The sequence below is a fragment of the Priceomyces carsonii genome, assembly GCF_900007245.1.
Source record: "Priceomyces carsonii strain CBS4050 genome assembly, scaffold: Debaryomyces_carsonii_scaffold_3, whole genome shotgun sequence".
NCBI lineage: Eukaryota > Fungi > Ascomycota > Pichiomycetes > Serinales > Debaryomycetaceae > Priceomyces > Priceomyces carsonii.
The window spans coordinates 439,063-465,769 of NW_026946676.1; the positions used below are offsets into that span (position 1 = coordinate 439,063).

Genomic DNA, 26,707 nt, shown 5'->3' on the forward strand with positions numbered 1-26,707 from the left:
GGATTGATTTGGCCGGTAAGTGAAAAATCAATCATAAACATAAATGTCTTTTTAAAATACAAATCCTATTCAGGAGCCCTCATACGAACTGGAGCTCGACCCACTTGAAAGTGACCTAGCCTCTACACGGACATGTACCGGCAGAGGAGCCGATTCTAAAGTTTTACTTTTTTGATCTTCAATTGGTGATAAAAACAAGCTTAAAGGTGCGAGTCTTGGTCGCTTAGGGGAGCTCTCCTCTTGAGAGGACAGCATGATAGAAGCAAAAGATCTTGGGTTTCCTGATGATGATTCGGATGACGATGCAATTGCAGCGGCCGGTGTTGAAACTGGTACGGACGCTGAACTCGAAGTTGAATTTGAAGCAGGTGCCGATGCTGATTCTTGTATTAAAGCGGAAGCTCGTCCCGATGCTGTATTTGATACTGATGCTGATGTGGATGCAGAAGGTGGATTAATCTGAGGAGCCGTTGCCGAAGATCCAGGGTGCGGAGTGCCAGAATGGGACCATCCTCCGACTTCCTGAGCGATCGAAGGAGAAGGACTTGTAGTATAATACATATTTCCCGTACCTATGGCTCTTGGGCGCCCATGCGGTGGAAGTCGCGGCTGCAGAGGGACTCCTTGCAAATACTGCGGTGGGGGCAAAAAAGGTCCTCCGTGTGTTGAGCTTCTTAGAGGAAAATAAGGGTACTGATATCCTCCACCAGGATAGTCAGAATATGCAAAAGTATTTTGGCCCGCTCCAGGATGATAGGCAACTTGAGAATGAAGCTCTTCACTACCCTGAAAATCGGCCTTTGACTTTCTTTGACCATGTTTCTTAGTAACTATATGGGTATTCAAATGATTTAATGACCCGTAGCTCTTGTTACACCCAGGAAATGTACAATTATAAGTCCTCACTATCTGATCGTATCTTCTGCGAAATCTTCTTCCTCTCCTGCTCTTACTAGAATCGTGATCTGATGATGAAGGAGAATATAGCAGTTCTGCCGAAGATATCGTACCTTGTGCTCCTTGATAAGGATCTTGAGCAGAAATGTTATCCTGATAATATTGACCACCAACATTTGAAATGGAATATTGCACAGGGGAGTGTTCCAGTAATGGAGGTGGGGGTAAATGGACTTGATATTGGTTGTGATGCTGTTGGAATGAAGGGTGATTTATATTCTCTTGGGGCCATGGCTCATGCGGAAGTCGCACAAGTGCAGTGCTTTCTTTCCAACTCGGAAGAAACTTTTCACCAGATGTAGAACTTGGAACTTGACGAATACCCGTCGAACGGCCGCTAGAAGATGAGCTGCTAGAGATCTCACTATCAGCTTTGATTGAAGATGTTTTTTTTGTTTCTTGTAACAGTTCATTATCTTCTTGATCGGGTCTTTTATTTAGTATCAGTTGAATTGATAAGTTTTTTCTTTTGGAGTCACTTTCTTGTGCTTTCTTCTGTGGTTCATTAGATGAAGTGTCATCATCTTTCAGTGACTCCAGGTTATTGTCCTTTGGCATTTTTGCGAGTTTCTTGAACTCTTCTTTGCCGTAGGCTTCACTTCAACCCACACCGAAGACTTAATCCCTTGACTTACCAACTCCTCGCAGTATCTTGTCGTCTGCCACAAATCGTTCCAGTGTCTATTTTTTGTCTGAATAAAGCCCTCAATGGCTCCAGTCAAAGAAACGGCGGGGTCGACAAATTTTGAATACTGCTGCGGTGGCTCTTAAATGTAGCCTCTGTGATTCTGTCTCACCGTTGCTCGGTCTCTCTCGGTATCTTCCTTACGCGTGAAGTTTCAACTTCTTCTACTTAGTCTATATAAATGTCTGTTACGATACGACGTTGAGAATTTGACCAAGCTTATATCCGAGACTTTGAACATTCTACGAGATGCATCTACTTATCACTTAAGGTTACTTTCATTTGTCATTGTACATAGTCGAGTGACAAGCTTGCATAGAATACTGGACAAAACCTTGGTTAAAAAAAAAAAAGAAAGTATCAACTTGCATCGATGCGCCTTAGCCTGTAGGGGCTGTTGTTTGTTCGCGCTTGTACATCTTGCTTGTGCCGGAGTCTAGGGCAATAGTTGAAATTCCGCCCCTCGAAGGGCGACCACTCCGATGCGTTGCTGTCTGCAAAGGCGACTTTCCTAAGCGATCCTCTCGTCTTTACCGTACCCTAAGGTGAGCTGTGCGTAACAGATTGGAGACGATTTGCGACACGTATATCTCTATGGAAATCTGATATCTCAATGTATACATAGTGAAAATTTCAAGACACCTTAGCTATAGGATTAGAAGTTTTGTAAGTGATCACTAGCATTCCTTTACGAATCCGCCTTGCTTAGCTCTCCTAGTCCCGTAATAGACTTGGAACTTACAGGAAATCAGCAGACAGAGCTGAAACAGCCTGTACGTATGCGGCGCGGTTTACACTAGCTAGGCGGTCTAAAAAAAAAAAAAAGATCGCAGAAGAAAGAATCTTCCACTTTTTCAATAGATAATGAAGGCTACGAGAAGCATGTGTTGGCATCAATTAATCTGATATTAATCAAAAGCATTTGCGTACCTAAACTTAATATTATTTCCTTTGTGAAATAGATCACACATTCAGGTTGAATATTATAATGAAACTCATGCAATGAGGATGGAGATCAGTCTTCAAAGCTCGGCGGATTCCATATTCGAATATTTATTTTATACGTAGTCGCAAAACTTATACTTTATGGGCCTGATGACTAAGATGACTAAGTAGCAAACTAAAGACTTTTAGAACCACAGCAGGTGCGTAGGCGAGAAATGTAATGCATCATGCAAAATATACTTAAGAAAGCAAGTAATAAAACCTAATACCATTTGCATGCGTATCGTCCACCTTAAGCGGGGCTTACAACAAATTGGGCCACGCGCGCAAATTAAACTAGTAGCTTACATGTACCTCCTCGGAATTTCATACTCATATGGCGCGAAGTATTATTAGGAGCGCACACTTCGCATGACGGGAGCGGGCAAGCGTAAGCGAGAATCAAAGCTTTTCAAACACAAATCCAATATAGAATGCTACAGCTTCTTTCTCAGCCCCTTCAGCACCATATTTTCCATCGGAACGCTTCATGCTTTCCACTAAGTTTTTATTCAATTTATGGAAATACTTTGGAATTTCCTGATTGAAAATATCGACAAAACTCTTTTTATATTTCAAGACTAAACCATAATCCTCGCACAACGCCCTGAAAGCTTGAAAAGGAACAACATATTCTGGAACATTATCTACAGCATCTCTAAGATAATACGTGTATCTGTGTCCGAAAGGGGGCCTAAATTCGCCATCTTCAGGAGGAGGGTTATCAAAGGTCACAGAATAAAGTTGGTTGCCAAATTTGCGACCATCTACTAATTCCTTTCTAAGAATCTTGTCCCTAATGAAGTCTGAAGAGGGAATGGTACCAATGAATGTTCCTCCTTTCCTAAGAGATCTAGAGACATTATTCAAGAGCCCCCGAACTTTATCTTCTGACTCGAATGAGTAATGCAACGAAAACTGAGTGGAAACAGTACTGACAGGAAACAACGACTGCATTATGCCCGGAAAATTAGGCTCCAATATATCGGGCACAGTACTTTGAAAACAGTCCCCCGTTGCGAAGCAAGCTTCAAAGTTATATCGCCTTGAATCTTTCACAGACGGATTGCGTGGAATAAATCTTGCTTTGTTTTTAGAATATCTCGAGAACCCCTCCTTCACTGAAGCGTCCGATATATCAATACCAATATACTGATCTATTGATACAAACTCATACTTATTTAAGTCGCCTCCTTTTCCACAGCATAGATCGAGAATTACTGTTGGTTTGTCCAGCACTTTGACAATAAAGTTCCCTAGTAGCATGTACTTTATGGCATTATTGAAGTTCCGTAACTTGTAAATAGGAGATTGTGTACGAGAGCCTTGGTGCTTCGCTTGATATGCTCTTTGATTATAATGAGAACGAACGATACTATTGATATCCTTTTTATCCTTGTTCGCTATATTACTAGTAAATGTCTGATAATATTTTGCAGCTGGGTTTGTCACTTCAAGATTGTTATAGGGTAAAACTGCAGAGTTGTCTTCTTCGTCAACTGCATCGTTACGCACACCATATCTAGAGGATGGAGAAGATGCATCCCTCTCATCTCTGGTGCGCTTTAGTCTACTGTCGACTCCCTGAGATGATGCAGTGCCATATTTCTCATACCTTGCGTCTTTATCAGAGCTAGCTGCTGCCCTTATAGTTGGAATATTGGAGCGTGAGCCGTATTTATCGTATTTATCATCAGGTTTGCTTTTTAACCAAGCAGGGAGTTCTTTTTTTTCATCTCCATATACTGATGGGGTAGTTGCTCTGTGCTGTTCATGGTCTGATCTGATTTCTTTCCTAGAGAAAGCCCCAGATATATCATCTGTCTTCACTCTCTTTACCGAAGGTGCTTCTCCAGACTGATCCTTACCATCAATGCTTGGTGATTTGAGGGTCGCTACCAGTGAATCAAGCTTTTCGTCTTGATTGTCATCTCTTTTTGTTCTATCCGTAATGTTATTCGACACTGTAGAGGTCGTACTTGGTTCTTCACTCATTGGAGTTACAGAGACAAGTATTACGAACTTATGTCTTAATTTACACTTTGAGTGAAAAATGAATTTCGTCACGTGCTTACTCTTTTCGCTTTTCCAGTTCACATCAGACATAGGGACGAAGCAGCTAAGAGAAAGTTAAGAGTTGTTTCGTATTTCAAATGGCTCTGCTCATATCATCATCCAACAAGTATCTTAATTTTCATTGTTGTGGGAGTTCTGATAGCTTACAGTTGCCTAAAAAAAAAAAAGTAACACGATATACTGTTTTTAATTATTGCAGCTTATGGCTCGCTAATGATACCATTGAAGCTTAATAGGACAGATTGTTCTTTGGCACGTTTACTTCTTTATAGAAATAGGGGATTTACGAAGAAAGTAATCCAGGTCTCGAACAATATTTGACGACGAAGGTCAAGTGATGCATGATCTCGTAAGGGACCAGGGCGAACATCTTGATCGTCGCTAATATTTACTTAGATTCTAAAATCGACAGAATTTTCCTTGTTCTATATGCTTCCCTAGTACGCAGGCAATCGAAGATAAGATTCGCCGCTTCGAGCGAAATACTATAGATGAATACATGTTTTAGTCGTGCTCCCTCGTGACTTCATATTAGTCCAATAGTAATAGTCAAAATTTGTCTTATTCAAAGATTTTGTAAAGTATGATCACGTGGGATGGCCTGATAGTGAAATCTGAGTTATGAGTGTTCACTAGCCACAACACTTTGGTCAGCCAAAGTTCCTTAACTATGAGGAAATGAGACACTAGCCTCATGTGATCCTGTATATCAGCTTTCATGCTTCTTTGTTACATATCACGTGGTTTGCGATAATCTGATTCTCGTTCCAGAGAAAAAATTTAGCTTACAGCAGGAGTGGGACAGAATAAAGATATCTTTTAATTACGGCAAAAAGCTTTTTTAAGGGGCCGATTGAACTAGTTTAATATCTGAAGGCATAATGAGTGCTATCCAGATAGAAACAAGTAAGTATTATATTACAGAAGTTTTTGGTGCAATCTAATACACATCATCACTTTGTATTGACTTAAGCTGCCTATCAGAAGTTCTACTGCAGTAGTCATGACAATAGTAGATTAATTTCAATATATGATATACTAACATACAGTTTCTAACGTTATCAGGAAGGTAGGTGGTCCAGTGTCTGTGACACAGTTAGCGAAGTCAGTGGATTCGGGCTTTGCAAAGCATCTTCCAGAGTCCTCAGTTGTGATCGGATCCAATGATGCATATGCCATTATAATTAATAGCTTGAGCGATTCAGATTTTGATCAACTTCAGACGATAGTCACTGATAGTAACACTGTTTTGAAAAGTCTTCCGGTTTTACTGTCTCTTGGCTTTAAAAGCAAGAAGATAGTGTCGCATGTGAATGTTCAAGATTTTGATTTCTCAGCCGTAAGTAGTTTGAGAGATTTAGAGTTCCCTGTATTAGTTTCACAGAATGCTGCTGATGCCTTGAGAGTTTGCAAATTAGCCTACAATCTTTCTGAGAAGCAGAATGGGCCGGTGTTTCACTTTTTTGCGGCTTCAAATTTTAACAATCAACCTGCCAAGCTTGATGACAGAAATGACATCATTATTGACGTCTCTAAATATCAAGTTGAGGATTTATTTACTAATTTTAAGGTGAATCCATTCGAAATTGTCAACAAAGTTAGCAAGCCTTCTGATTCTATATTGTACTTGGGTCAGTTATCTTCTGAGTTGGTAGAGGCTGTTACCACTGAGCAAACAGTATTAATATCTGTCCAGGTGTATCAACCTTTTGACTTACAAAGCTTATTGAAAGTAATACCTTCATCTGTTGAGACAATAACATTAGTTGAACAGTCCACTTCGTCTTCACCTTCATTTTCACCATTGTTGTTGGACTTCTTTCAGGACTATACAAAGTACCATCATTTGAAGACTTTTAGCAAAATTGTTGCAGCCTCATGTGGATATATTAAACCAGAGAAATATACCGAAAGTATTTCTAACTTATTGAAGAATACTAGAAGTGAGCAACCAATTCAAAACTTATCATTCGGTAAAATCAATACTGAGTTGGCAACCAAATCCTCTAAGAAGCAAAAATCCGATTATGCTGATGCGATTGATAAGGCATACGTTTTAGAACAAGCATATTTCAAACTATTAAGACAAGCTACTTCATCAAGATTAAATGTTTTAAATGAATATCAATCTGATAATATAGGCTTTGAATCTACGCCCGAATACGGATTTGGTTCGTTTTTATATGACGAAGAGAAGAGGCAGGCATTATATGATTTGGCAAGTAAATCCGTGCAGGAAAACAACTTCAAGTCCATTGACAATGGTGCCTTGATTGATGCTTTGTCTAAATGGTTAGTTCAGGTTAAAGAAGGTGAGCAGATTCAAGATACTTTAAGTGAACAAATAATATCGTTACTTCAATCTGATGGATCAAGTGCTAATTCTAAAGAGTTATTGAAACTTTCCGAATACTTCGATTTAAAACAAAATTGGTTGATAGGTTCTGATGCTTGGTCATATGATCTTGGTTCATCCGGTGTTCATAGTTTGATAACTTCGGGAAAGAATATTAACATGTTGGTAATTGATTCTGAGCCTTATCAAGACAAATCTGCTGACAAAACTGTAAATGGATTCCGTAAGAAAGACATTGGCTTATATGCAATGAACTATGGGGGATGTTATGTTGCTTCTGTCGCAATCTACTCCTCGTACACTCAAGTTTTACAAGCCCTTATTGAAGCTGCTAGTTTCAATGGACCGTCAGTCGTTTTGGCTTATCTCCCTTATAATAGTGAGTCAGATGATACGTTGTCTATTTTGCAAGAGACAAAGAAGGCTGTCGACACAGGCTACTGGCCATTGTATAGGTACAATCCTGATATCTCCGATGAAAAGGAATCATTCAAATTAGACTCGTCTAATTTGAGATCCCAGCTCCGTGGCTTCTTAGATCGTGAAAATAAGTTAAGTTTGCTAGCATCCAAGAATCCTCTCTTATCAAGAAATTTAACTGCTAACGCAAACACAGAGATTAAGCGTGAGCAAGAGAGAATAGCAGACGAGTCTTATGCTAAGTTGTTACAAGGTTTGTCGGGACCACCACTCACTGTTGCATTCGCTTCTGACGGTGGTAACGCTGAGGGCCTTGCAAAGAAGATACATAGGCAAGCTATAGGAAGGGGCTTGAAATCATCTGTATTGGCTATGGATGATTTGAGCATTGAAGATTTGCCCACCGAAACAAACGTTGTTTTTGTCACCTCTACGTCGGGTCAAGGTGAATTCCCTACCAACGGAAAGCAATTTTGGGACTCATTGAAAAATGCAAATGATTTAGACTTATCTGCTGTTAAGTTTTCTGTTTTTGGTTTGGGTGATTCTGAATATTGGCCAAGAAAGGAAGATAAGCATTACTACAATAAGCCTGGAAAGGATTTGTTTGCGAAATTGAAATTATATGGCGGTGTTGAGTTAGAAAATCTTGGCTTGGGTGATGATCAAGATCCTGATGGGTTCAGTACTGGTTACAATGAATGGATTCCCAAAATATGGGATGCCTTAGGTGTTGGCAATGTCGAAGGCGTTGAAGAGCCGAAACCTTTGACGAATGAAGATATGAAGATAAATTCTGATTATTTGAGAGGAACCATCGTGGAAGGGCTCAATGACCAGTCTACTGGATCGATTTGTGCAGTCGACCAACAGTTAACCAAATTCCATGGTATTTATATGCAAGATGACCGTGACATAAGGGAAGAACGTAAGGCTCAAGGCATGGAACCAGCATATGCATTCATGGTTCGTGTTAGATTACCTGGAGGCAATGCAACTCCTAGGCAATACTTAAAGATGGATGAATTAGCTGACACGAGAGGTAACGGTACGTTGAAGATAACTACTAGGGCCACTTTCCAACTTCACGGAGTTGTGAAGCATGACTTAAAGCCTGCTATCAGAGGCATGAACTCAGCATTAATGGATACCTTGGCTGCTTGTGGTGATGTCAATAGGAATGTTGTCGTTACAGCATTACCGTATAATGCAAAGATTCACTCTGAAGTGTCTCAAGCGGGCGCGTTTATCTCAGAATACCTCTTACCAAGTACTACTGCTTATCATGAAATTTGGTTAGAAGGCGAAGATCAATCTGACAAGCCAGGTGATAGAGCAACTTGGGAAAATAGGAAGGAAGGACCGAGAAAGAAAAAGACTTTAGTAGCAGGTAACGCTCTAGCAGATGTGGAACCTCTTTATGGGCCTACCTATTTACCGAGAAAGTTCAAGGTCGTAATTACTGTCCCACCTTACAATGACGTAGATGTCTATGCACATGATATCGGACTTATCGCAATCGTTGAAGACAATACAGTCATCGGTTATAATGTTTTGGCTGGTGGTGGTATGGGTACCACCCATAACAACAAAAAGACTTATCCCAGAACAGGTTCAATGTTTGGATACGTTAGTAAAGATAAGGTTCATCTTGCGTGTGAAAAAATCATGCTAGTTCAGAGAGACTTTGGTGACAGAACTAATAGGAAGCATGCGAGGTTGAAATACACCATTGATGATCTTGGAGTCGATGTCTTCAAGCAAAAGGTTGAAGATTTGTTAGACTTCAAATTTGAGGATCCAAAAGAGTTCAAGATAGACTCCAATGTAGATTATTTTGGTTGGTGTAAAGACGAGCGTGGTCTCAATCACTTCACTGCTTTTATTGAAAACGGTAGGATTGAAGACACTCCAGATTTACCTCAAAAGACAGGATTGAAGAAAATTGCCCAATATTTGGATGAAGGAAGATCTGGTGAATTTAGATTGACTGGTAATCAACATGTTTTGGTTTCAAATATTAAGGATGAAGATTTAGATCACGTCAAATCTTTGTTGTCGCAGTATAAGCTTGACAATACAGACTTTTCGGCTTTGAGATTGTCATCTGCTGCATGTGTTGCATTCCCAACCTGTGGCTTGGCAATGGCAGAATCTGAGCGTTATTTACCTAAATTGATATCTAAGTTGGAAGAAGCGCTTGAAGATTATGGTTTGAGACATGATTCAGTCGTTATGAGAATGACAGGATGTCCTAATGGGTGCGCAAGGCCCTGGCTTGCTGAGGTTGCACTCGTTGGAAAGGCGTACGGAGCTTACAATCTACTCTTAGGAGGTGGACATCATGGTCAAAGATTGAACAAGATCTATAGGTACTCGATCAAAGAAGACGAAATCTTGGATATTTTGAAACCTTTGTTCAAGAGATGGAGTTTGGAAAGGAATGAAGGTGAGCCATTTGGTGATTTCTGTATTAGAATTGGGGTAATTAAGCCTACGACAGAAGGTAAATATTTCCATGATGATATCCCTGAAGATGCTTAGGGCATAGGCTAACTGTAACCTATAATTGACATTTAATGTTATTTATCGTATAATATACAATTTTTATTAATAGCCATCTATCTATAAAGATGAATCAATTTATCCAATTATTTGCTTGGTCATGATTTGCTTGAATTATACGAAGCAGATAAACCCCTATTAAAAGGAGAGTCATCTCGCAAAGCTTTTATATCATTGAGTAAACTTTTTATAGTAGGTTTGTGATGTCTTTCTACCTCTAATACTTCTTTTAACCGTACGTTCCATAAGGTCACACTGACAGTATTCAATCTTCTTAAAACCCTATGTTCATATATTCTTGCTTTATCATCCACCATCTTGCGTATACGTTGTAACCTCTTCTCATGTTCAGACTTAAAATGCCGTATTATCTTCTCCTTTTCTGCTCTAGTGTATGCCATGAGTTTCGTATGAGTTCATAGCTCTTCTATAAAGATCTTGTTTGTATTTCTTTAGACTTTGTTTTGCCTGCACATAGATCATTGTCTCAATAAATCTCAATCGGTGGCGATATAACGCCAAAGCAAAAGAAAGGTACGAAGTAGAACAAAAGGGAACAAATTAATTGAACCCTTTTAAAAGTAGTGGTTCGTCGTATAGAGGATACAGGATTTAATTGGATTAGTGTTCATCAATCAATCGAGTTTTTAAAGTTGAGTTTATTGTGTTGAATTTTACTATAATTACGAATCAAAGATGGTCCTCGAAGCTACTATGATAGCTATTGACAACTCAGAGTATATGAGAAATGGCGACTACTTATCCACAAGATATGATGCGCAATTGACAGCGATGGAATTTATTTTCCAGAATAAGGTCAATTCAAACCCTGAAAATACCGTTGGATTATTATCTTACGGTGGTAATGATCCTCAAGTTTTGTCGACCTTAACGACTGATTTCGGCAAGATATTATCAGGAGCTCACCAGACAAAGATCTTTGGTGAAAACCATTTTTCAAGTGGAATTCAAGTAGCGGCCCTAGCATTAAAGCACCGTCAAAATAAAGTTCAAAGCCAAAGAATAATAATATTTGTGGGTAGCCCAATTAATGACTCTGAGAAGGAGCTAGAAAAGATGGCCAAGAAGATGAAAAAGAATAATGTAGCAATTGATATTATAAATTTTGGAGAAGAATCAGTGAACACAGCAAAATTGGAAAAGTTCAATTCAATTGTAAATAACCATGACAATTCTCATCTAGTCACGATCCCTCCGGGACCCAAGCTATTATATGAAGTTATAGCCAGCTCACCAATATTGGTCGAAGAAGGATTTGGTGGAGGTGACATTAACATGGATGCATTCAATGGTGGTAGCGGCGCTGGTGATATAATTGATCCGAATATGGATCCTGACTTAGCGCTTGCTCTAAGACTTTCTTTGGAGGAAGAGAAATTAAGGCAAGAAAGAGAAGCATCCGGGCAAGCTAAGAATGAGGAAGCTAACGGTGATGGTAATGTTGATGGTGAAGGGTCCTCTAACAATCAGTTAGAAAAGATTGAGGAAGACAAAGAGGAGCCCTCGAACGAGAATAAGGATTCCGATAACAAAAATGGTGCTTAGAGGTATTTAAAGGGTTTTTATCACCAAATCTATAGAATTAAATATATTTGTACTAATTTGATGAGTACTTCTCGGTCCGTCAAACATAAGTTGGATATTTTTACATGATATTACACATTTTTGCACTATTTTAGAAAATTTGAGAAGCTTATTTATTTTAAACTATTCTATCTAGTGAAAATTTTGAATAATAACCAGAAACAGTACGTTTCCTCATGTCCAAGAAGCTTGAAACATTTGATATGCAGAAAAAACAGCTTTCATTAAAAATTTATTGGGATATTAACATTTGAAAGGGTAATACAATCGAAACCTCTCGAGTACTTTGAGCAGAAGATATAAATATATACTAAGCCGTCTAAGCATTAAAGTCATGAGTCCATTTCTCTCATAATTTCCAACTCGTAGTCATCTTCCATGTCGAACTCCTCGGGGTATTCCTGCTCACCTTTCGCATCAATTGTATGTGTATCAGGGAAAACTAAGTCGTTGTCATCTGAGAAACCATCTTCTGCATTTTTCTCCTCTTGCTGATGGTCTTGAAATATCCTAGATTCATCATCCGGATTTTTGGTTGTCATTTCCTTATCCTGCGGTTCACCGTATAATTCCCCGGAATCGGAATCATCATAGCCATCACCAACAAATAAGTCATTTGATTTGTAGTTCTTTCTATTCATAAAACTCCAGTCATCGTCATCATTGTCATTATTAGTATTTAGGTTACTTTCCGGATTATCAATAGGAGATTCAGGACCATTTGGCTGCTCAGGTAGTTCGCTTTCTAACGGCTCTCTTTCTACTTCATCCACGAGCCCCTTTTCGGTCTTCAATTTCCTGATCTCAAGCTCGATCATCTCCTTTCTATAAAGTTTTAAAGAGCTGGACTTGACTCCTAAAGAACGAACTAAACGCAAACAATCTCTAAAGCGAGCCTTTGGGAACAATCCATGGCACCAAAGTTGATAGAATTGAATTACAGACTCCAAGTTAGTAAATTCATTTTCAATCTTGAGCCTCCTGATTTGCTTAGTTGAGTAATGTGAGTTGTTTGATAATGTTTTTGCAAGAGTCTTATCATTCTTTTTCATTCGGTGTGAAAGTTTTTTATGGTTCTTAATCACATATGGTATACCTCTTTGTTTGTCAAATATCCTCTCATTGTCAACCTTAGCTATTTTGCTTCTAGTTGAAAGTTTGATTTGCTTGTCAAGCCCTAAGAAATCGTCATTCTCATCTTGTTCTGGCGGCTCCTCTAGCGCTGTTTCGGTTTCTTTTGCAGTAGGACGCGTCTCATGTAGTCTTATATCTTCATGCAATAAACTTAACTCTTCCTCTAAGTCCATTTCCTATGCTTTGGATATATTGGCAGTAGTCCTTATTTCCTTATTATTATGACGTAAAAACAATTCAAATATTTACGCGTTCCGTTTTACAACCAGCATTACAAGAAGAGCAATGAACTACTGGCACAAATATTTGAAAAGAGAGAAAGCATCCTCAGACATCACTGTGTGTTGTATAAGACCCTCCAAGTATATATTGAGCAATTCTCTTCCTTGAATGTTTATTGTTTGCTAGTGTAATTTTGATTTCCACTTTTTTTCGTTGTATTGCAACAATCAGGTTACTTGGAGAGATGAAAAACTTATAGAGAGAATGTTGGGATTGGGCTCCCTTTACTACCAGTTACAAATACAACAGCGACAACTACTACTACAACGCTGTATAACAGCTTGATAGCATTCATCCAAGGGTCTCACTGGATTCTTACTTACCGAATGGCCGATATTACATTCCTGGTGTGCTACGACCTGTATTCTTTGTGTTTGAAGATTTCCCAGGGCCAGTTCCAAAGTCGAGCTTATAGTGACCTCATTCACTAGCGGATGTTTCAGATGCTGCACTATCCTTACAAAGTCTCAGTGCAGCTCGCTAGACGATAAAGCAGTTTGTGTGTAGCAGACGGTAATTTGCTAAAAGAAAATCTCTGTGCGCTCGGAAATATGTCACACTGCGCTATACCACAAATAGAACCTTGAGTTCCATTTATGGCTAGCAACCTTCAGAATATATAAAATCTCCTTAAACCACTGCTGAAAGACAGAGTATATCAAAGAAATATAAAGGGGTACAAAAGAGGGGACCAAAGTCCATTTCGAATTTATAAAATATGCTAAGTTTCCTAATATCGCTGCTATCAGTTGTTAGTTGCTACCTATTTCCTTTGCTACTAACTCTTAAGCTGTTGAACACTTTGACCGTGGGTACGAACAATTCTGAAGTGACTAAGAATATCATATTTCTTGTTAATTATTGGCTTTGCTACATCGGTGTTAGCTATGTCCAGAATCTCTTTTTCATCCAGCTACTTTCTTTATCTGGTGTTAGCCCATTCTTGGAACTAATTTTTTTTGTGACCAAGTTTTGGCTCTTTTATGGCCATGGATGCTTAGTGATCAATTATGCATATCCTGGTGTTGTCAGCTACAAGGTTCTTGGACTCAGAATGTATAGCTTCAGTGATTTTGAAGAGAGGTTCATCGAGCCTCTAGTGAGGGTAGTTGCAAGCAATAACATGTTGTACAATAGGATATTAGCTTTGTCCCTGAACATTGCAAGGCAAGTCTGCGACATGAGCAATATTACAAGTGGTATTCATCTGTATTTCTATATGTTTGCATCGAGCTTTTCCCAAGACAAGAGCTTTCTTCAGACTTCATTGGATTACATATGTTATATTGACTCACCAGAAGACTTGCTGACAAGATGCAAGACATTTGAGCGAACTATCAGCGCCTTGGGGCTTTTGGGATGGGTAAATAAAGAAGCATTCCTGACATCTTCGTTATCAACATTCAAGAGTTTGAATAATAATGTTCAAACTTTTGCAATTGTTGAAGGCAATGTTCCCAAGAAGGAAGAGAAGCGTTATTCAAAGCCACGAAGTCGCAGTGGGAGTCTATTGGCCAACGACACCGCCGAGCCAATAGCACATGTTGATATACCGAAGATTGTCAACAAAAATCATCCGCCATTGCAACAAAGAGCACACATCTCGAAGCATCAGGAGTATCCTTTTCCATTACTTCTGCTTTATACCCAGGATATGAATTTACAACATCGAAAACCACCGCCGAAGTATTTCACTAACCAAAATGTGATGGAGCAAAACCAGAACCATCCTAGTAAGTCCAATAGCCAACCTGCATCTCGGGTGCCCTCTGATACTCGGGTACCTTCTGATACTTTACGACCACTTTATGAATCATTGAATGGAAATCAGATAAGGATACATTCAGAAAAGGTAAGACCTTCTTGATAAGATATAGATATTTAATTTGCTAAGCATATTTATTTAAATCCTTTATTCTTTATATAGTCATAATATTAAACGATCTTTCATATTAAACAAAGTAGGTAAGAAAAACAAAAAAATTAATAGAACTTTGCGTATCCTTGGGTCCATGAACTGCTGTGAATATTTACCCAGGGTTAATGTGCTATCTATAATCGTTGACTTTGATGAGTCACTTCATGACTTGAAAGGAGTTGCGCTTCAATCGAAGAACCATCTCTTGATCTCATCTAAGAAGAAACATACCGATGTGGTCTTACCAATATACTTACCTCATAATAATTTGAAAATAAAAAGTGTTAACAAAACGAAGGACTGCTTAACGATATCTATAAGTCTAGAGAATCCTAGGATTGAAAATGAAAGGACTGAATCGTTTGTAAGCTCAAACATACAAAAATGGTCATGTAAAGACTTGAAAAATAAAACACCGAAAGATGGCGATATGGCAAATCTTTTTACTTTCAATTGCATATCTTGTGGCCAAGGAATAATAGATTCGAGAAACTACAAGTTTCTTGATATGCCTTCTGAGTATTGGCATGAACTAATGGACTTTTGGCATTGTCACAAACCTCATTCTGATGAGCAAGTAGAGAAGGACTACAATGGAAAGCTTCAAGCAAATAACAATGACGTAATAATGGGAAGCTACTACCTACAGTTGAATGAAAAGTTTACACCCCAGAGCATAAATACACATGATGGTGTTACTTGTACCCAATGTCATACAAGTTTGGGTGATTTAAATGGCAGTAATGTTAGGCTATTTAAATGGAATCTTTCTCTTGCTTATGGAACAAGAAAAGAAACATTTCCGAAGTGGTTGTACATTTACAGTGTGATATTGGATAAGATAAACATATCTGCTTCAAGGAAGTTTAAAATTTATAACGGGTCTGAAGGTATATTCCTTTGGATTATAGGCATTGGAATGGATGTATCATACAGCGATCATATTACGAAGAATTCACTAAAAATCCTATATTGTCCTGCAATTTCAACTGGAATCGAAGAACTTGAAAACGTCGAATATATAGAGACATTTCCCGATGTATTAAAAAGCTTCAACAACAAGATAGACAAAGTGAATAGTCTATTACCATCTTCTAGTAAACAAGTTTCCTTTGAAGAAGGTGGCGAAGTTCGAAATTATAAAGTTGCATACATTGGCACCAGTGAAGCCTCTTAGTATATAAATATCTTATTCTAATCATGTTCCTCAAGAACATCTTTAATCACAGGAACCACTTGCTTTCGAGATGCTTTGATATTTACCTGGTTAAAGATTTCTAGTTTATGTCCACTTGAGTTGACCTCATTGAGCTTGTCAGCGAACTTAGTACCCTTGTAAATATCCAGATTCAATTTTAATTTAGGGTCCGCTAACTTGTATAGTTTATCAAATTTGGCATTTTTCAAATCATAATAATATGAAAACTCTCTAGTATATTTTCCACTGGATGTGGTATACGAAGTGGTGACAACTAAAAGATCCAACTTGAGTGTTTGGAGCATCTGGTTTAAAGCTTTTTTAAAGTGCTCAGGGGAATATTCCTTAAAAAGCCAGAAGTATGATTTGCCAACTGAACTAAAGCCAACAACAGTATCATTAGAGCCAAATGTAAATTGTTTATAATCTTTGCGCAAAATATCATATAGGGAAAACCCATGGAGATCTTTCTTGGCTTTCTTGAGCTCTGAATAAAAACCTGAAAACGGGTCAGAATCCGTCTTCTCTTGTGAAGAAGAAAACGTTGTGATAGTATCAGGATTTAATAGTTGCTTATATGTTTTGATAGCATCCTCGTCTCCCTCTTCAACCTTCTGCGTCATATTTGAAGTATCAATGAGCAACGGACCCAATAATAGCTCTATAATTTCATTTTGTTTCAAGACTGTCTTATCGTCGAACTGTGAATACCAGTAATTGAAAACAAGAGCTGAACAGGACCCATTGGAATGTATTATCCTTGGATTTGCATCTAAGAAAGCATTTTCGTCTTCATGGTGATCTATTATACCAACAACTTTGACCTTTCCATCTTTGAATGCGTTATTCAAGGCAGAACCTTGAATATTACAATGGTCCACAAGAACAAGCTCAATACTCGACGCAACCTTTGAATACGATTCAAAATCTTCAACAAAGTACAACAAGTCTTCCGTTATTGAATGACGCTCTAATAGCAATTTAATATCTCTTCTCAATTTAAAGTCATCCCTAGGGATATTAATTAAGGGAATCAAAATTGCATTGGAATTCTTGATATAGCTAAAATATGAATAACTGATAGCGCTTATAACGGAGTCCATATCCGCAGACTGATTGCCAGTAGCAAACCTTAAAGGAATCTTCGTGACATTGGCTTCCAAATGGTGTTTTATATTGACAAGAAAAGCCTTGACTGACATTGTGACGGGATTTACTTTCTTCACTAGTTTATCATTTAGAAGAATTTTGCTCGATCATCACCTTTTCTATACAATATACAAGGTACTAATTAAAGAATGTAAATTGATTCAATGAAGTATTGATTTGTATGTATTTATATACTTGATTACTTAGCGTAATGCAAGTTAATGTCTAACCAGTTCCTTCTCTTTACTTCTTCAATAGAAAGAGAGACATCTCCGTAAGTTACCGGTCTAAAGAAGAAGAAGAACCAAACAACTGCGGAGCAACAAAGGGACACCATAAGGACGATCTTGTTTCTTTGGACGCCATTGACACCATGATCCCTTTTGGTAGAATTATTCGAGCATATAAATTCTACTAGACCACCCGAGAACAAGGCTGCAATCAAATGAGCAGGTAAGTAATGATGTAAGAATTTTTGTCTATTCATCAAAAAAAATGGAAGATAATGGGCACACCAGCCAATGAAGAAGAATCCCAATGTATTGTAAAGTCTTGATCTAGCCTGCTTGGTGAGCAAATGAAGGTTACGGCGACTCGTTACTTGATCAGCAAGAACCAAACCCAAGTAAATTGCGATGAAGCAAACTTCCAACCAAAATCCAATAATATTTCCAGTGAAAAATATTTGCTTCCTAGCCTCATTATCATTCCAGAAAGAGACTCCTGACAATGCTAGCGGCCAAGCCTCAGGCATTGATGCAAAGGGATGGCTAGAAGTGAGCTGGTTATTATGATGAAACATCAATAACTGTAACTCCCACCATTTCTTTAGGAATGGGAGTGTCTTGACTACTTTGGGCACATATTTCTTTCTTGCATCATCCTCAGCCATATTTACTATACCGTCAATGATCCAGGTGTTGTCCTTATCTTGAATTTTTTTGTTTCCACTGACCTCCTGTTGTCCAAATCCCCATTCTGGTAACTTTTCATCGTCGTGTGTCCACATAGCAACGACAGTATCAACATGAATAATCTTGATCGGAGTCGCCAAAGTTTTCACAAGCTTCCTCTTTTTGGCATTATTGCCGGACGAGGAGAATCTCAACCTAAACAATGTTTCATTGAAATGAGTTACATCTGCATCTTCTCCGTGGGCGATTGTGAATTCCTCATTCGTTGGCTTTAAAGGTGATGCGACATCATGGGTCAAAAGGAAACCTCCGGTCCCAATATGTTTGAGTCGAACGATATCATTTGTGTAGACACTAACATCGCTGTTAACTTTCTCTTGATCGACAGGCAATATTTGCCACTGGTTATTTACATCCTCTGGCTCTCTATTATCCTCATCAAAAACACAAGTTACCTGCTGAGTGTTGGAAGAAATTCTTCCATCCTCATACCGTAAGGGGTAATCAAATAAATGAGAATGTAAATATGCTTCAGTATCCTTATGTTTAATCGTAATGAAATCGTAGTAATGAACGTCTTTCGAATCTTTAGCCATTGGAGATTCTAGTAACGTTTCCTGAAACTCAGATGACATGAACGAGTCCCCCGGACCAGATTTAGTCAAGATCGCAAAATGTAAATAAAACCAGAACAAGTAAATAAAGAATGGAACAACAATCAAACTCCATAACCTGGCAACAAAATGCTTCGAAAACTGAGTCATAGTTAACCCCTTTCTATAATCAAGAAGGATCCATAACTCATGTAAAACACCAATGCCAATCGTAAAATATGTGAAAACACCCACGTATTTCGTAGAAATGACACACGAGAGAGAGATTCCAGTCAAGGACAACCAAATCCACCAATATTTTGTAAAAGGTTGCTTTCTATATGTCGAGAATTTGGTGTAGCAATATATAGTCAATGCAACGCTTAAAAGTAAGGTGGCATCCAACAAAATTAAGCGAGAGTCAATGACATGAGCATTATCAAAGCAAACAAGAACACTCGACATAACGCAAGCAGGCACAGAGAAGCCTAATGTCTTCATAGTTAGAAACAATGTAGGAACAGTCAAAACACCTTGAACAGCCAGAAGAGATCTGTATCCGATATATGGCACATTGTTTTGGGTGTAACTATCGTTGATAGAATCAAACTTGAACAGGCCATCATATCCCATCAAGTATCCGACAAACGCAATGAGTAGTTTTGCAAATGGAGGATGCAAATCAAAGAAATATGTCCTTTCCAAATAATAAGATGCAAACTTACCAAAGTGCACCTCATCAAAGACAACTCTATCAGGCGTTCCAATCTTGTCAAATCTTGTATAAATGGCCAATAGGGTAACTACCACCAAACTTACATAGTATTTCAAGTTAGATTCCTTCTCTCCTAGCACATTAACGCTCTTCTCTTTCTTAATGTCGTCATCATAAGAAGATGTTGAAAGCGTATTTGTAGTAGAACTGCTTCCTTTCTTTGCTCCCCTTTTTCTTAAACCTTGTGACATCTTTCTTCTACACTGAAAAATGATTGAAATAAAGTCGAGAAATACAACTAACTTTTGTTTGAGTCTCTTGTTTTATAGCTTGTGAACTCAATTCTGGATATTTTATCTCAATAGCCTGGAACAAAGCCTTAGAAGAAACAGTAGTCTTCCAAGCTTGCAAATGATGTTGTATTATTAGTTGGAATTGACTATAAAAGAGATTGTTTTTTCAAAACTGACCACGTCTCAATGAAAATATCTATATGCAGAACTTCGTTCTCTAAAACGGTTCCAGAGTTTTTGATTGCGAAAAACATTCGCCAAGGGGCCACATTACATAAATTTCTTTGATCTCTTTTGATAACCACCTCTTCCTTTGATAATAGGCTGAGTATTGGGCGGAATGGAAGGTCTCTGGGGAGGCGGTGACTGAAGATAAGGGCTTGTATGCTGCTGCTTTGGGCTAGTAACATTACTTGGAGAAAGGCTTGAGCTCCGAGAAGATGACATTGAGGTGTTGAGCCGATTGTTGTAATTATTATTGTTATTACTGCTGTTATTGTTGGAATTCTCATTGCTGTTCCCATTGCTATGGATACTAAGAAGTGGCGTCGGAGTTGGAATTGCTACAGGCTGAGACATAGAAATCTGGACAATTCTAGCATTCTTTTCTTCCAAAAATCCTTCATACTTGCGAACGGTGGCAGTTAGTTCTTGAATCCTTTGTTCGTAATTCAAAGTTAGAGCCTTAGCCCTCTCACCAAGCTCCTGTCTTAGGACATCAATTTTTGATTCATACGACTTTATAGACGAGTCTAATAATGCACGCGATTCGGTAAGATCTTTCGAAAGATCCAGGTTGCACTCAGTTAAGATCAATATTTCATTTTTCATGCTATGCATCGCCTGTTCTTCCGCGTTGGGGCCCTCTTCACACCTGATTTGTTGAGTGGAGTTTTCAGAAGCCAGCAAATTTGAACTAGTATTATCAGTTGGCTTTGTAGTAGACAGTCTGTTAGTATTCTCGAACATAGCTGCTTTGGTTTTCAACTGATTAATTTCGAAATCCCTTTCTGATAACATTTTGTTGAGGTAATTCAAATCCGAAACCTTGGACTGTAGTTCAGTATTCTTGAGCTCTAGTTGTGAAGAGATTTTTTGCTTCTCAATTAGAACTTGTCTTAGCTTATCAAGGACTAATTCGTCCTTGTCATGCATGCTCGAAAGCTTTTGATCATGTTCGAGCTCAACCAATCTTAAAGACTCGACAACAGAATCATATTCTTTCTTTGATACATAGTTGGATTTCATCTCGTTAAATTCGTGTAATTCCTTCTCCTTTGCAAGCCTATTAAGCTTTATTTTTGCTGTGAGGTAATTAAACTTATTCAAATGTTTCAAGTAACTTCTGAATTCTAGTTCGTTTTTCATTAATAGCAACTCACGTTGATAGAAATCAATCTCAGAGCCTTTCATTTCCTTCGATTGCATTGCACTTGCAATGGCATTAGAATTTGAGCTCCCCAAGGAAGAATTTAAAGAATTTTGATGCACCACGGCGGTTTCTAACGAAATAGTAGGCGAAGAAACGGGCTTCTGTATATGTAATTCGCTTTTATGTTTTTCATTAACCTGAGTCGAAACCGAGGTTCTGGTTGAAGTCTGATCTGCGTCGTTCACAGACTCACGTAATTTGACGGAAGGGACATACAACTTTTCATGAGTTTGAAACAAGTCATTGAGATGTTCAGTTGATCCTAAGGCTGAAGGTATTAAATGAGGCGATGAGGTTGCAGAAGCATCCGGGCCCTTCAATTGGCTATTAGTGTCGATGTTCAATAGCCCTGTATCGTCTTTTTTTAACCGTTCTTTATCAAACGCAACTTCCTTAAACTTGATTTCCAGGCGAGGTGCAGAGCTTTCAAGATATAAATCAGTTGGAACGACTGATAGTTTTCTATTTATGTTTTGAACTTCTTTCGGCAACAAACTTTTTACGAAAGAATCTTTAAAACTCATTAAGGGGCTCCCCAAGGAAGAAGTCCTCGATACATGCTGTGAGCTGGGCTGCGAATTTTCGTTCGAGCCACCGACTCCATTAAAGACGAAGCCTGAGAGATTACTATCATGACCCAAAATTTTGGTGTCAAGATTCAAATCAGTCAAATAATCAGGAATGCTAACCATAATATTGGGATTAAGTGATAAGCAACCCAAAGAAATTTTCTCTATACCGAGTGAGTCTCCATTGCTTTCTTCAAGTAACCATGCGAGTGGATTTTTTAGCTCATTTTCAATCGAAGTTTTTCCTTTTATAATTGAGGGATGCAAAATGAAACTTCTCAAGAATCTGTTTGTCTTCTCTCGTACAAGCATTGGATAGCTTACTTCCCGGGGATCAAGATCCTCCGACATACGACTAAGCTTAACCAAAAAATCGGAATTAGTAAATTTTGGTTTATGATTGATTAAGTATTGAAGCGGAGATTCTGAAAATCTCATGAAATTTATTGGAAACAACCCATATAGTAAGGTTACGAGATACAGAACATCCAATTCGACTTTCGAGTTTTGAAAAAGTGGATGATCCTGGGATTCTTGTTCTGGGAGAGCCTGATTCCATTTAATACCTTCTTCTTTAAGAAAATTAGAATAGTTCTCCACACGGTTTGGCAAAGTATGGTCTAAGTAATCCCAACTCGCCAATCTCATATACAATGTAAAATAATCGGGCAAAGCATCTGCGACATGGCGATGAATCTGTGGGATCAAAAGAACCAACAGCGATAAGGCAACTAGCACCAAACTCTTATCAAAGTCGTACATTAAACATTTTAATAGACTTGAATAGAAATTAGTATTAACAATTTGGTATGATTGTGAGTTGTGTGATACAAGCACATGCGATAATAATGTAATGATTTGGATTCTCTCATTAGGATTTGAAAAGTATTTATTGAGAAGTTCAAAATATGCAATGGTTTTTTTTAAGGCAAACTCGTAGAGAAGATCTTCACAATTTAGTTTGATAAATCTTATTCTTTCCCAGAAAACCTGTGATTTCTTCTCTTCATCCGTTGGGTATAGATTGATGATCTCGTAGTTCTTATCATGTCCTCCTAAATATATTTGCAAAACATACTCCATCACCATTACTGCAATACCATCCCGCTCTTCTTGTAGAATAGGATCATCAGTTTGCATGGAATTTATTGCCAAAGCTTTAATGTACTCTCTTGCCTTTTTCACGAAATTCAAGTCGAATCCAGCACTATCTACCGCAGGACTCAAATAGGTCTTTAACCAGAATCGAACATCATCTTTGTCTAAAACTGGCGCAATTTGTTGTAAAACCTCCAAAAATAAGATATTTAATTCAATATTAGTAGATTCTTGAACGTATTTCGTATATAGCCTCAAAAGCTCTTCATGAACACTACTTGTTTGTTTTATACTTTGGGAAGTATTATGTTTCTCAAGATAAAGTGTTATGGCTCTAAATGATTCTGAAGTGTCTTCCGACGATAAATTATCATTTCCCCCTCCAGAACTCTCGAATAAAGACGAAAGTGCCTTGTATAAGGATCTTGAAGATCCTTGCATCTTCTTTCTAACTTTAGACCACCTTTTTGTGCCTAGCCTACGGTTCTTCCTTGGTTATAAGATCATCGCTACAAAAGTTAGTTACTCCCTGCATGTTATTTCTCAGTATAAAACCAAAAACTTACGATAACAACGTCAAATCGGGCAATTGACAATGTCATACTTGGAAGTAATAACTAAGGTTGATAATTTTCCATACGGTGAAGATCCTGGATACTACAAATTGCTTTCTCATGATCGGAGTGCTATCTTGGGGTATATTGAAGAAGATATAGCTGCTAGATTAGCCGAAGAGCTGTGGTTTCATATCGAGAGATCAGAGAAGACCGTCACATTTGATAGTAAATTGGACATATTTGAAAAGAGAAATGAAGTTTTAAAGACCATAGCTGAAAAATGGAGAAAATTGCCATATTTCTCTGATAGTTTGGATAAGGCTTGGAGAAATGAACTATACGTGGTATATAATCCTACTCATACGCCCTATGTGCTAGTAGAGCGTGCACTCTCAGTACTTATCGGTGTGGTAACTTATGGTGTTCATATTAATGGATATATTCCCGCTTCAAAGACGAGTAATAAGAAATTGAAGTTGTGGGTTCCAAGAAGATCGAAGACCAAGCAAACGTATCCATTGATGCTTGACAACACTATCGCTGGTGGAATTGGGTTTCCTAATGGGATAGGCGAGACAGTAATCAAAGAATGCTTCGAGGAGGGCCACCTTTCAGCAGAATTTGTCAAACTGCATATCAAACCTACTGGGGTCGTTCTGTATATGTATCAGCCGAAAGGTGCACAAGGAAATGTTCAACCAGAGGTTGAATACACATATGACTTGGAGTTTGATAATGAAACAGATGTGATACCAAGACCAGAGGATGGTGAGGTTGAAAGCTTCGTTCTTATGGATTCGGATGAGGTACTTAAGAGATTATATAGAAATGAATTCAAGCCAAATTGCGGCTTGATTATAATTGACTTCTTGATAAGACATGGATATATCACTCCGGATATTGAGCCTAATTATTCAGAAATCGTCTCTAGGTGTCATAGAAAACTTCCTTTCCCTACTCTATAGCCCAAATCGATATATAACATTGTATACAGGAACCACCCCAAATCATAAGTTCAAAGCTTCTTAGGTAAATCTTCAAATAAACATCTTAAAGAAGAGCATCTATGTCAAGTACCTTTTCAGGAAGAACTGCTGATAGAAGTCCCGGAGATGGATTGGAGGAGCTAATCGATCTTATCATTGGGAAGCAGAATGATCTACTAGGACTGGTGCAGCTTATAAAGAAGGAATATACATTAGAGGAACTATCAGAGCGATTAAATGTGTTACAGGAATACTTTAATGAACAGCTTGGTACACTTTCTTTGTGTCAGCTAAAAGATCATAGTGTGTTGTGGGTTTATACTTTAGAGAGTTTGAGCAGCCAAATATTAAATTATAAAACCACATTCGATATCAGCTTATCTTTATGCGATGAAGAACAAGCAACAGAAAAGACCAACTTAATAGGGAACATTGCCGCTAGGTTAGGCAAATTATTCACTGACATGTATTATAATATTAACCAATTTCTTGCAAAGGAATCACAAAATATATCAAAATACTTATCTTCCTCAATTCTCCTCGAGACGTTATTGACTTTTTTGATAAAGAGTCTTGATACTATCATCATTGACAAACCCGAGGAGATGCTGTATTTGGAGGATAGCAAATCCACCGTCATCCTTATGAGCGAATTTATTCAAGGCTTTTACACCGCTCTTTCATCCTGCGATGAGAGTTGGAGGAATCAAGGATTATTTCTTTCATTTCCTATGTTGAGCCGATTTGTGAACGCAATTTACAAATGTGCATTGTCCTATTTACTAATTCCATTACTAAAACCACAGAAAGGGTTTCACGATCCCATTGTTAATCCGAAGTTTGCTATTGAGGCTGTCAAATCTTTTTCTGTTGACTATAATGATGTGATTAACTATTTCAAATACGTAGCATTCAACTTGGTTACTTTGTCCCTTGGCGATAACGTTACAATATCTGATTTTTACAATGAAGCTGCAGATACCTATTTTGTTGTGTTGCTAAATTTACCAAATATAAAGGTGGAGCAGCATCCTTTCACGTTTGCATCATACCGCGATGAAGAAATTAATACTTCTACTGAAAGAAAAGAACTCTCGATGCTTTATTTAATCAACTATCTTTTAAAGCTCAATGATATTGGCCAAATAATTAACCCGTGTGACAATTTCATAAGCGAACTTAAATTGCTAACAAATTCATTATCCAAAGATCTTACTAGTGAAATGACTAATTTAACAAGAAGAGGAAGTTCCTTCTCATCTGAAAGATCGCGATCAGAATCCGAATCAGATTTGAGTGAAAAAAGGCAAAATAGCACGGCTTGTCTGGTTTCGTTGAGTTCGATCCTTTTGGATGGTACCTATAAAGAAAAGTTAATAATGTTAGTTCACTTTTTTGATCTTTTTAAAAATGAAATAAAAATTTCCAAGATACTTAAAAAGTTATATGATAATAATGCGATGACGACTTTTCAACACATGGTATCGATGATAGACCCTAAAAAATATCCCGGCAAGTGCTTGTTTGCCAATGCTATTAATTTCATTTCGAAACTCTTGTTTGTCTTGAGCATCAAGTTTTTAGCATTTAATGGAGGTTTAAACAATGTTTCGGAGGTACAACTCAACGAAATGTTTGCAACGAATTGCTCGGTTATTGACGCTTTAAAGGTGAAGCATGTCTTGGACTATAAAGCAGAAATTGGGCCAGATGGAGACCTTGTATTTAATTTCATTTCTTTGAAACCCTCTCATGACAAAACCTTAGACATTCGACAGCAAATTTATATCAGTCAAACTACTAAAGAAGTGAGGGAAATAATTCATAAGCTAGCATAATAGTGATGATATAGTCCAATTATAAGCCAATATATATATATACTAATTCATAACTTATACATTTAGTCGTGGTGGCTACCTATATCAGTCATCTCTTCGCATTAAAAAACCAAACTAATAGATAAGGTGAACAGTTCATTAGCTAAAGATATATACCACTAATAAACTGACAATATCCTCGTGAATAATGTCTCTGTACTCTGAGGAGATAGAGAAGATCTTTCACTTATTTCAAGAAGAAATCACCTTTGAGTATGTGTATTATCAAATCACTATCCTGCTAAAACTTGACTAACGATTTGCAGAGACAGAATCAGGAATCAATTGAGTGACTTAGAAAAAGAATTTAATAGAGAGATTTCTTCGATAAGGTCTGATTATAA

The 26,707-nt window shown here is 37.9% G+C and overlaps 13 protein-coding genes across 13 annotated transcripts; 6 read left to right on the forward strand and 7 right to left on the reverse strand.

Annotated features, from left to right (window-relative positions):
• Positions 1 to 69: 69 nt before the first annotated feature.
• On the reverse strand, positions 70 to 1,515 carry WOR4 (Wor4p; the record flags this gene model as incomplete). Its single annotated transcript, XM_062952627.1, has 1 exon — positions 70 to 1,515. One exon carries the CDS (start codon positions 1,513 to 1,515, stop codon positions 70 to 72), a length of 1,446 nt encoding a protein of 481 aa, XP_062809511.1.
• A 1,513-nt stretch (positions 1,516 to 3,028) lies between these two features.
• On the reverse strand, positions 3,029 to 4,732 carry ABD1 (mRNA (guanine-N7)-methyltransferase; the record flags this gene model as incomplete). The annotated part of the gene is made up of 1 exon (XM_062952628.1): positions 3,029 to 4,732. The coding sequence occupies one exon, from the start codon at positions 4,730 to 4,732 to the stop codon at positions 3,029 to 3,031; it is 1,704 nt and encodes a 567-aa protein (XP_062809512.1).
• An 851-nt stretch (positions 4,733 to 5,583) lies between these two features.
• Positions 5,584 to 10,022, forward strand: ECM17 (sulfite reductase (NADPH) subunit beta; the record flags this gene model as incomplete). Its single annotated transcript, XM_062952629.1, has 2 exons — positions 5,584 to 5,608; positions 5,752 to 10,022. The coding sequence occupies 2 exons, from the start codon at positions 5,584 to 5,586 to the stop codon at positions 10,020 to 10,022; spliced, it is 4,296 nt and encodes a 1,431-aa protein (XP_062809513.1).
• A 119-nt stretch (positions 10,023 to 10,141) lies between these two features.
• On the reverse strand, positions 10,142 to 10,444 carry PRCAT00002750001 (uncharacterized protein; the record flags this gene model as incomplete). The annotated part of the gene is made up of 1 exon (XM_062952630.1): positions 10,142 to 10,444. The coding sequence occupies one exon, from the start codon at positions 10,442 to 10,444 to the stop codon at positions 10,142 to 10,144; it is 303 nt and encodes a 100-aa protein (XP_062809514.1).
• Positions 10,445 to 10,739: 295 nt separating this feature from the next.
• RPN10 (proteasome regulatory particle base subunit) lies at positions 10,740 to 11,609 on the forward strand (the record flags this gene model as incomplete). Its single annotated transcript, XM_062952631.1, has 1 exon — positions 10,740 to 11,609. One exon carries the CDS (start codon positions 10,740 to 10,742, stop codon positions 11,607 to 11,609), a length of 870 nt encoding a protein of 289 aa, XP_062809515.1.
• A 371-nt stretch (positions 11,610 to 11,980) lies between these two features.
• On the reverse strand, positions 11,981 to 12,955 carry CSM3 (Csm3p; the record flags this gene model as incomplete). The annotated part of the gene is made up of 1 exon (XM_062952633.1): positions 11,981 to 12,955. One exon carries the CDS (start codon positions 12,953 to 12,955, stop codon positions 11,981 to 11,983), a length of 975 nt encoding a protein of 324 aa, XP_062809516.1.
• Positions 12,956 to 13,782: 827 nt separating this feature from the next.
• PRCAT00002753001 (uncharacterized protein) lies at positions 13,783 to 14,931 on the forward strand (the record flags this gene model as incomplete). The annotated part of the gene is made up of 1 exon (XM_062952634.1): positions 13,783 to 14,931. One exon carries the CDS (start codon positions 13,783 to 13,785, stop codon positions 14,929 to 14,931), a length of 1,149 nt encoding a protein of 382 aa, XP_062809517.1.
• Positions 14,932 to 15,076: 145 nt separating this feature from the next.
• PRCAT00002754001 (putative polyadenylation protein) lies at positions 15,077 to 16,159 on the forward strand (the record flags this gene model as incomplete). The annotated part of the gene is made up of 1 exon (XM_062952635.1): positions 15,077 to 16,159. The coding sequence occupies one exon, from the start codon at positions 15,077 to 15,079 to the stop codon at positions 16,157 to 16,159; it is 1,083 nt and encodes a 360-aa protein (XP_062809518.1).
• Positions 16,160 to 16,176: 17 nt separating this feature from the next.
• Positions 16,177 to 17,382, reverse strand: PRCAT00002755001 (exopolyphosphatase; the record flags this gene model as incomplete). Its single annotated transcript, XM_062952636.1, has 1 exon — positions 16,177 to 17,382. One exon carries the CDS (start codon positions 17,380 to 17,382, stop codon positions 16,177 to 16,179), a length of 1,206 nt encoding a protein of 401 aa, XP_062809519.1.
• Positions 17,383 to 17,528: 146 nt separating this feature from the next.
• PMT4 (dolichyl-phosphate-mannose-protein mannosyltransferase) lies at positions 17,529 to 19,802 on the reverse strand (the record flags this gene model as incomplete). Its single annotated transcript, XM_062952637.1, has 1 exon — positions 17,529 to 19,802. One exon carries the CDS (start codon positions 19,800 to 19,802, stop codon positions 17,529 to 17,531), a length of 2,274 nt encoding a protein of 757 aa, XP_062809520.1.
• Positions 19,803 to 20,114: 312 nt separating this feature from the next.
• Positions 20,115 to 23,384, reverse strand: PRCAT00002757001 (uncharacterized protein; the record flags this gene model as incomplete). Its single annotated transcript, XM_062952638.1, has 1 exon — positions 20,115 to 23,384. The coding sequence occupies one exon, from the start codon at positions 23,382 to 23,384 to the stop codon at positions 20,115 to 20,117; it is 3,270 nt and encodes a 1,089-aa protein (XP_062809521.1).
• Positions 23,385 to 23,538: 154 nt separating this feature from the next.
• On the forward strand, positions 23,539 to 24,465 carry PRCAT00002758001 (uncharacterized protein; the record flags this gene model as incomplete). The annotated part of the gene is made up of 1 exon (XM_062952639.1): positions 23,539 to 24,465. One exon carries the CDS (start codon positions 23,539 to 23,541, stop codon positions 24,463 to 24,465), a length of 927 nt encoding a protein of 308 aa, XP_062809522.1.
• Positions 24,466 to 24,566: 101 nt separating this feature from the next.
• Positions 24,567 to 26,324, forward strand: PRCAT00002759001 (uncharacterized protein; the record flags this gene model as incomplete). The annotated part of the gene is made up of 1 exon (XM_062952640.1): positions 24,567 to 26,324. One exon carries the CDS (start codon positions 24,567 to 24,569, stop codon positions 26,322 to 26,324), a length of 1,758 nt encoding a protein of 585 aa, XP_062809523.1.
• Between the last annotated feature and the right edge of the window lie 383 nt (positions 26,325 to 26,707).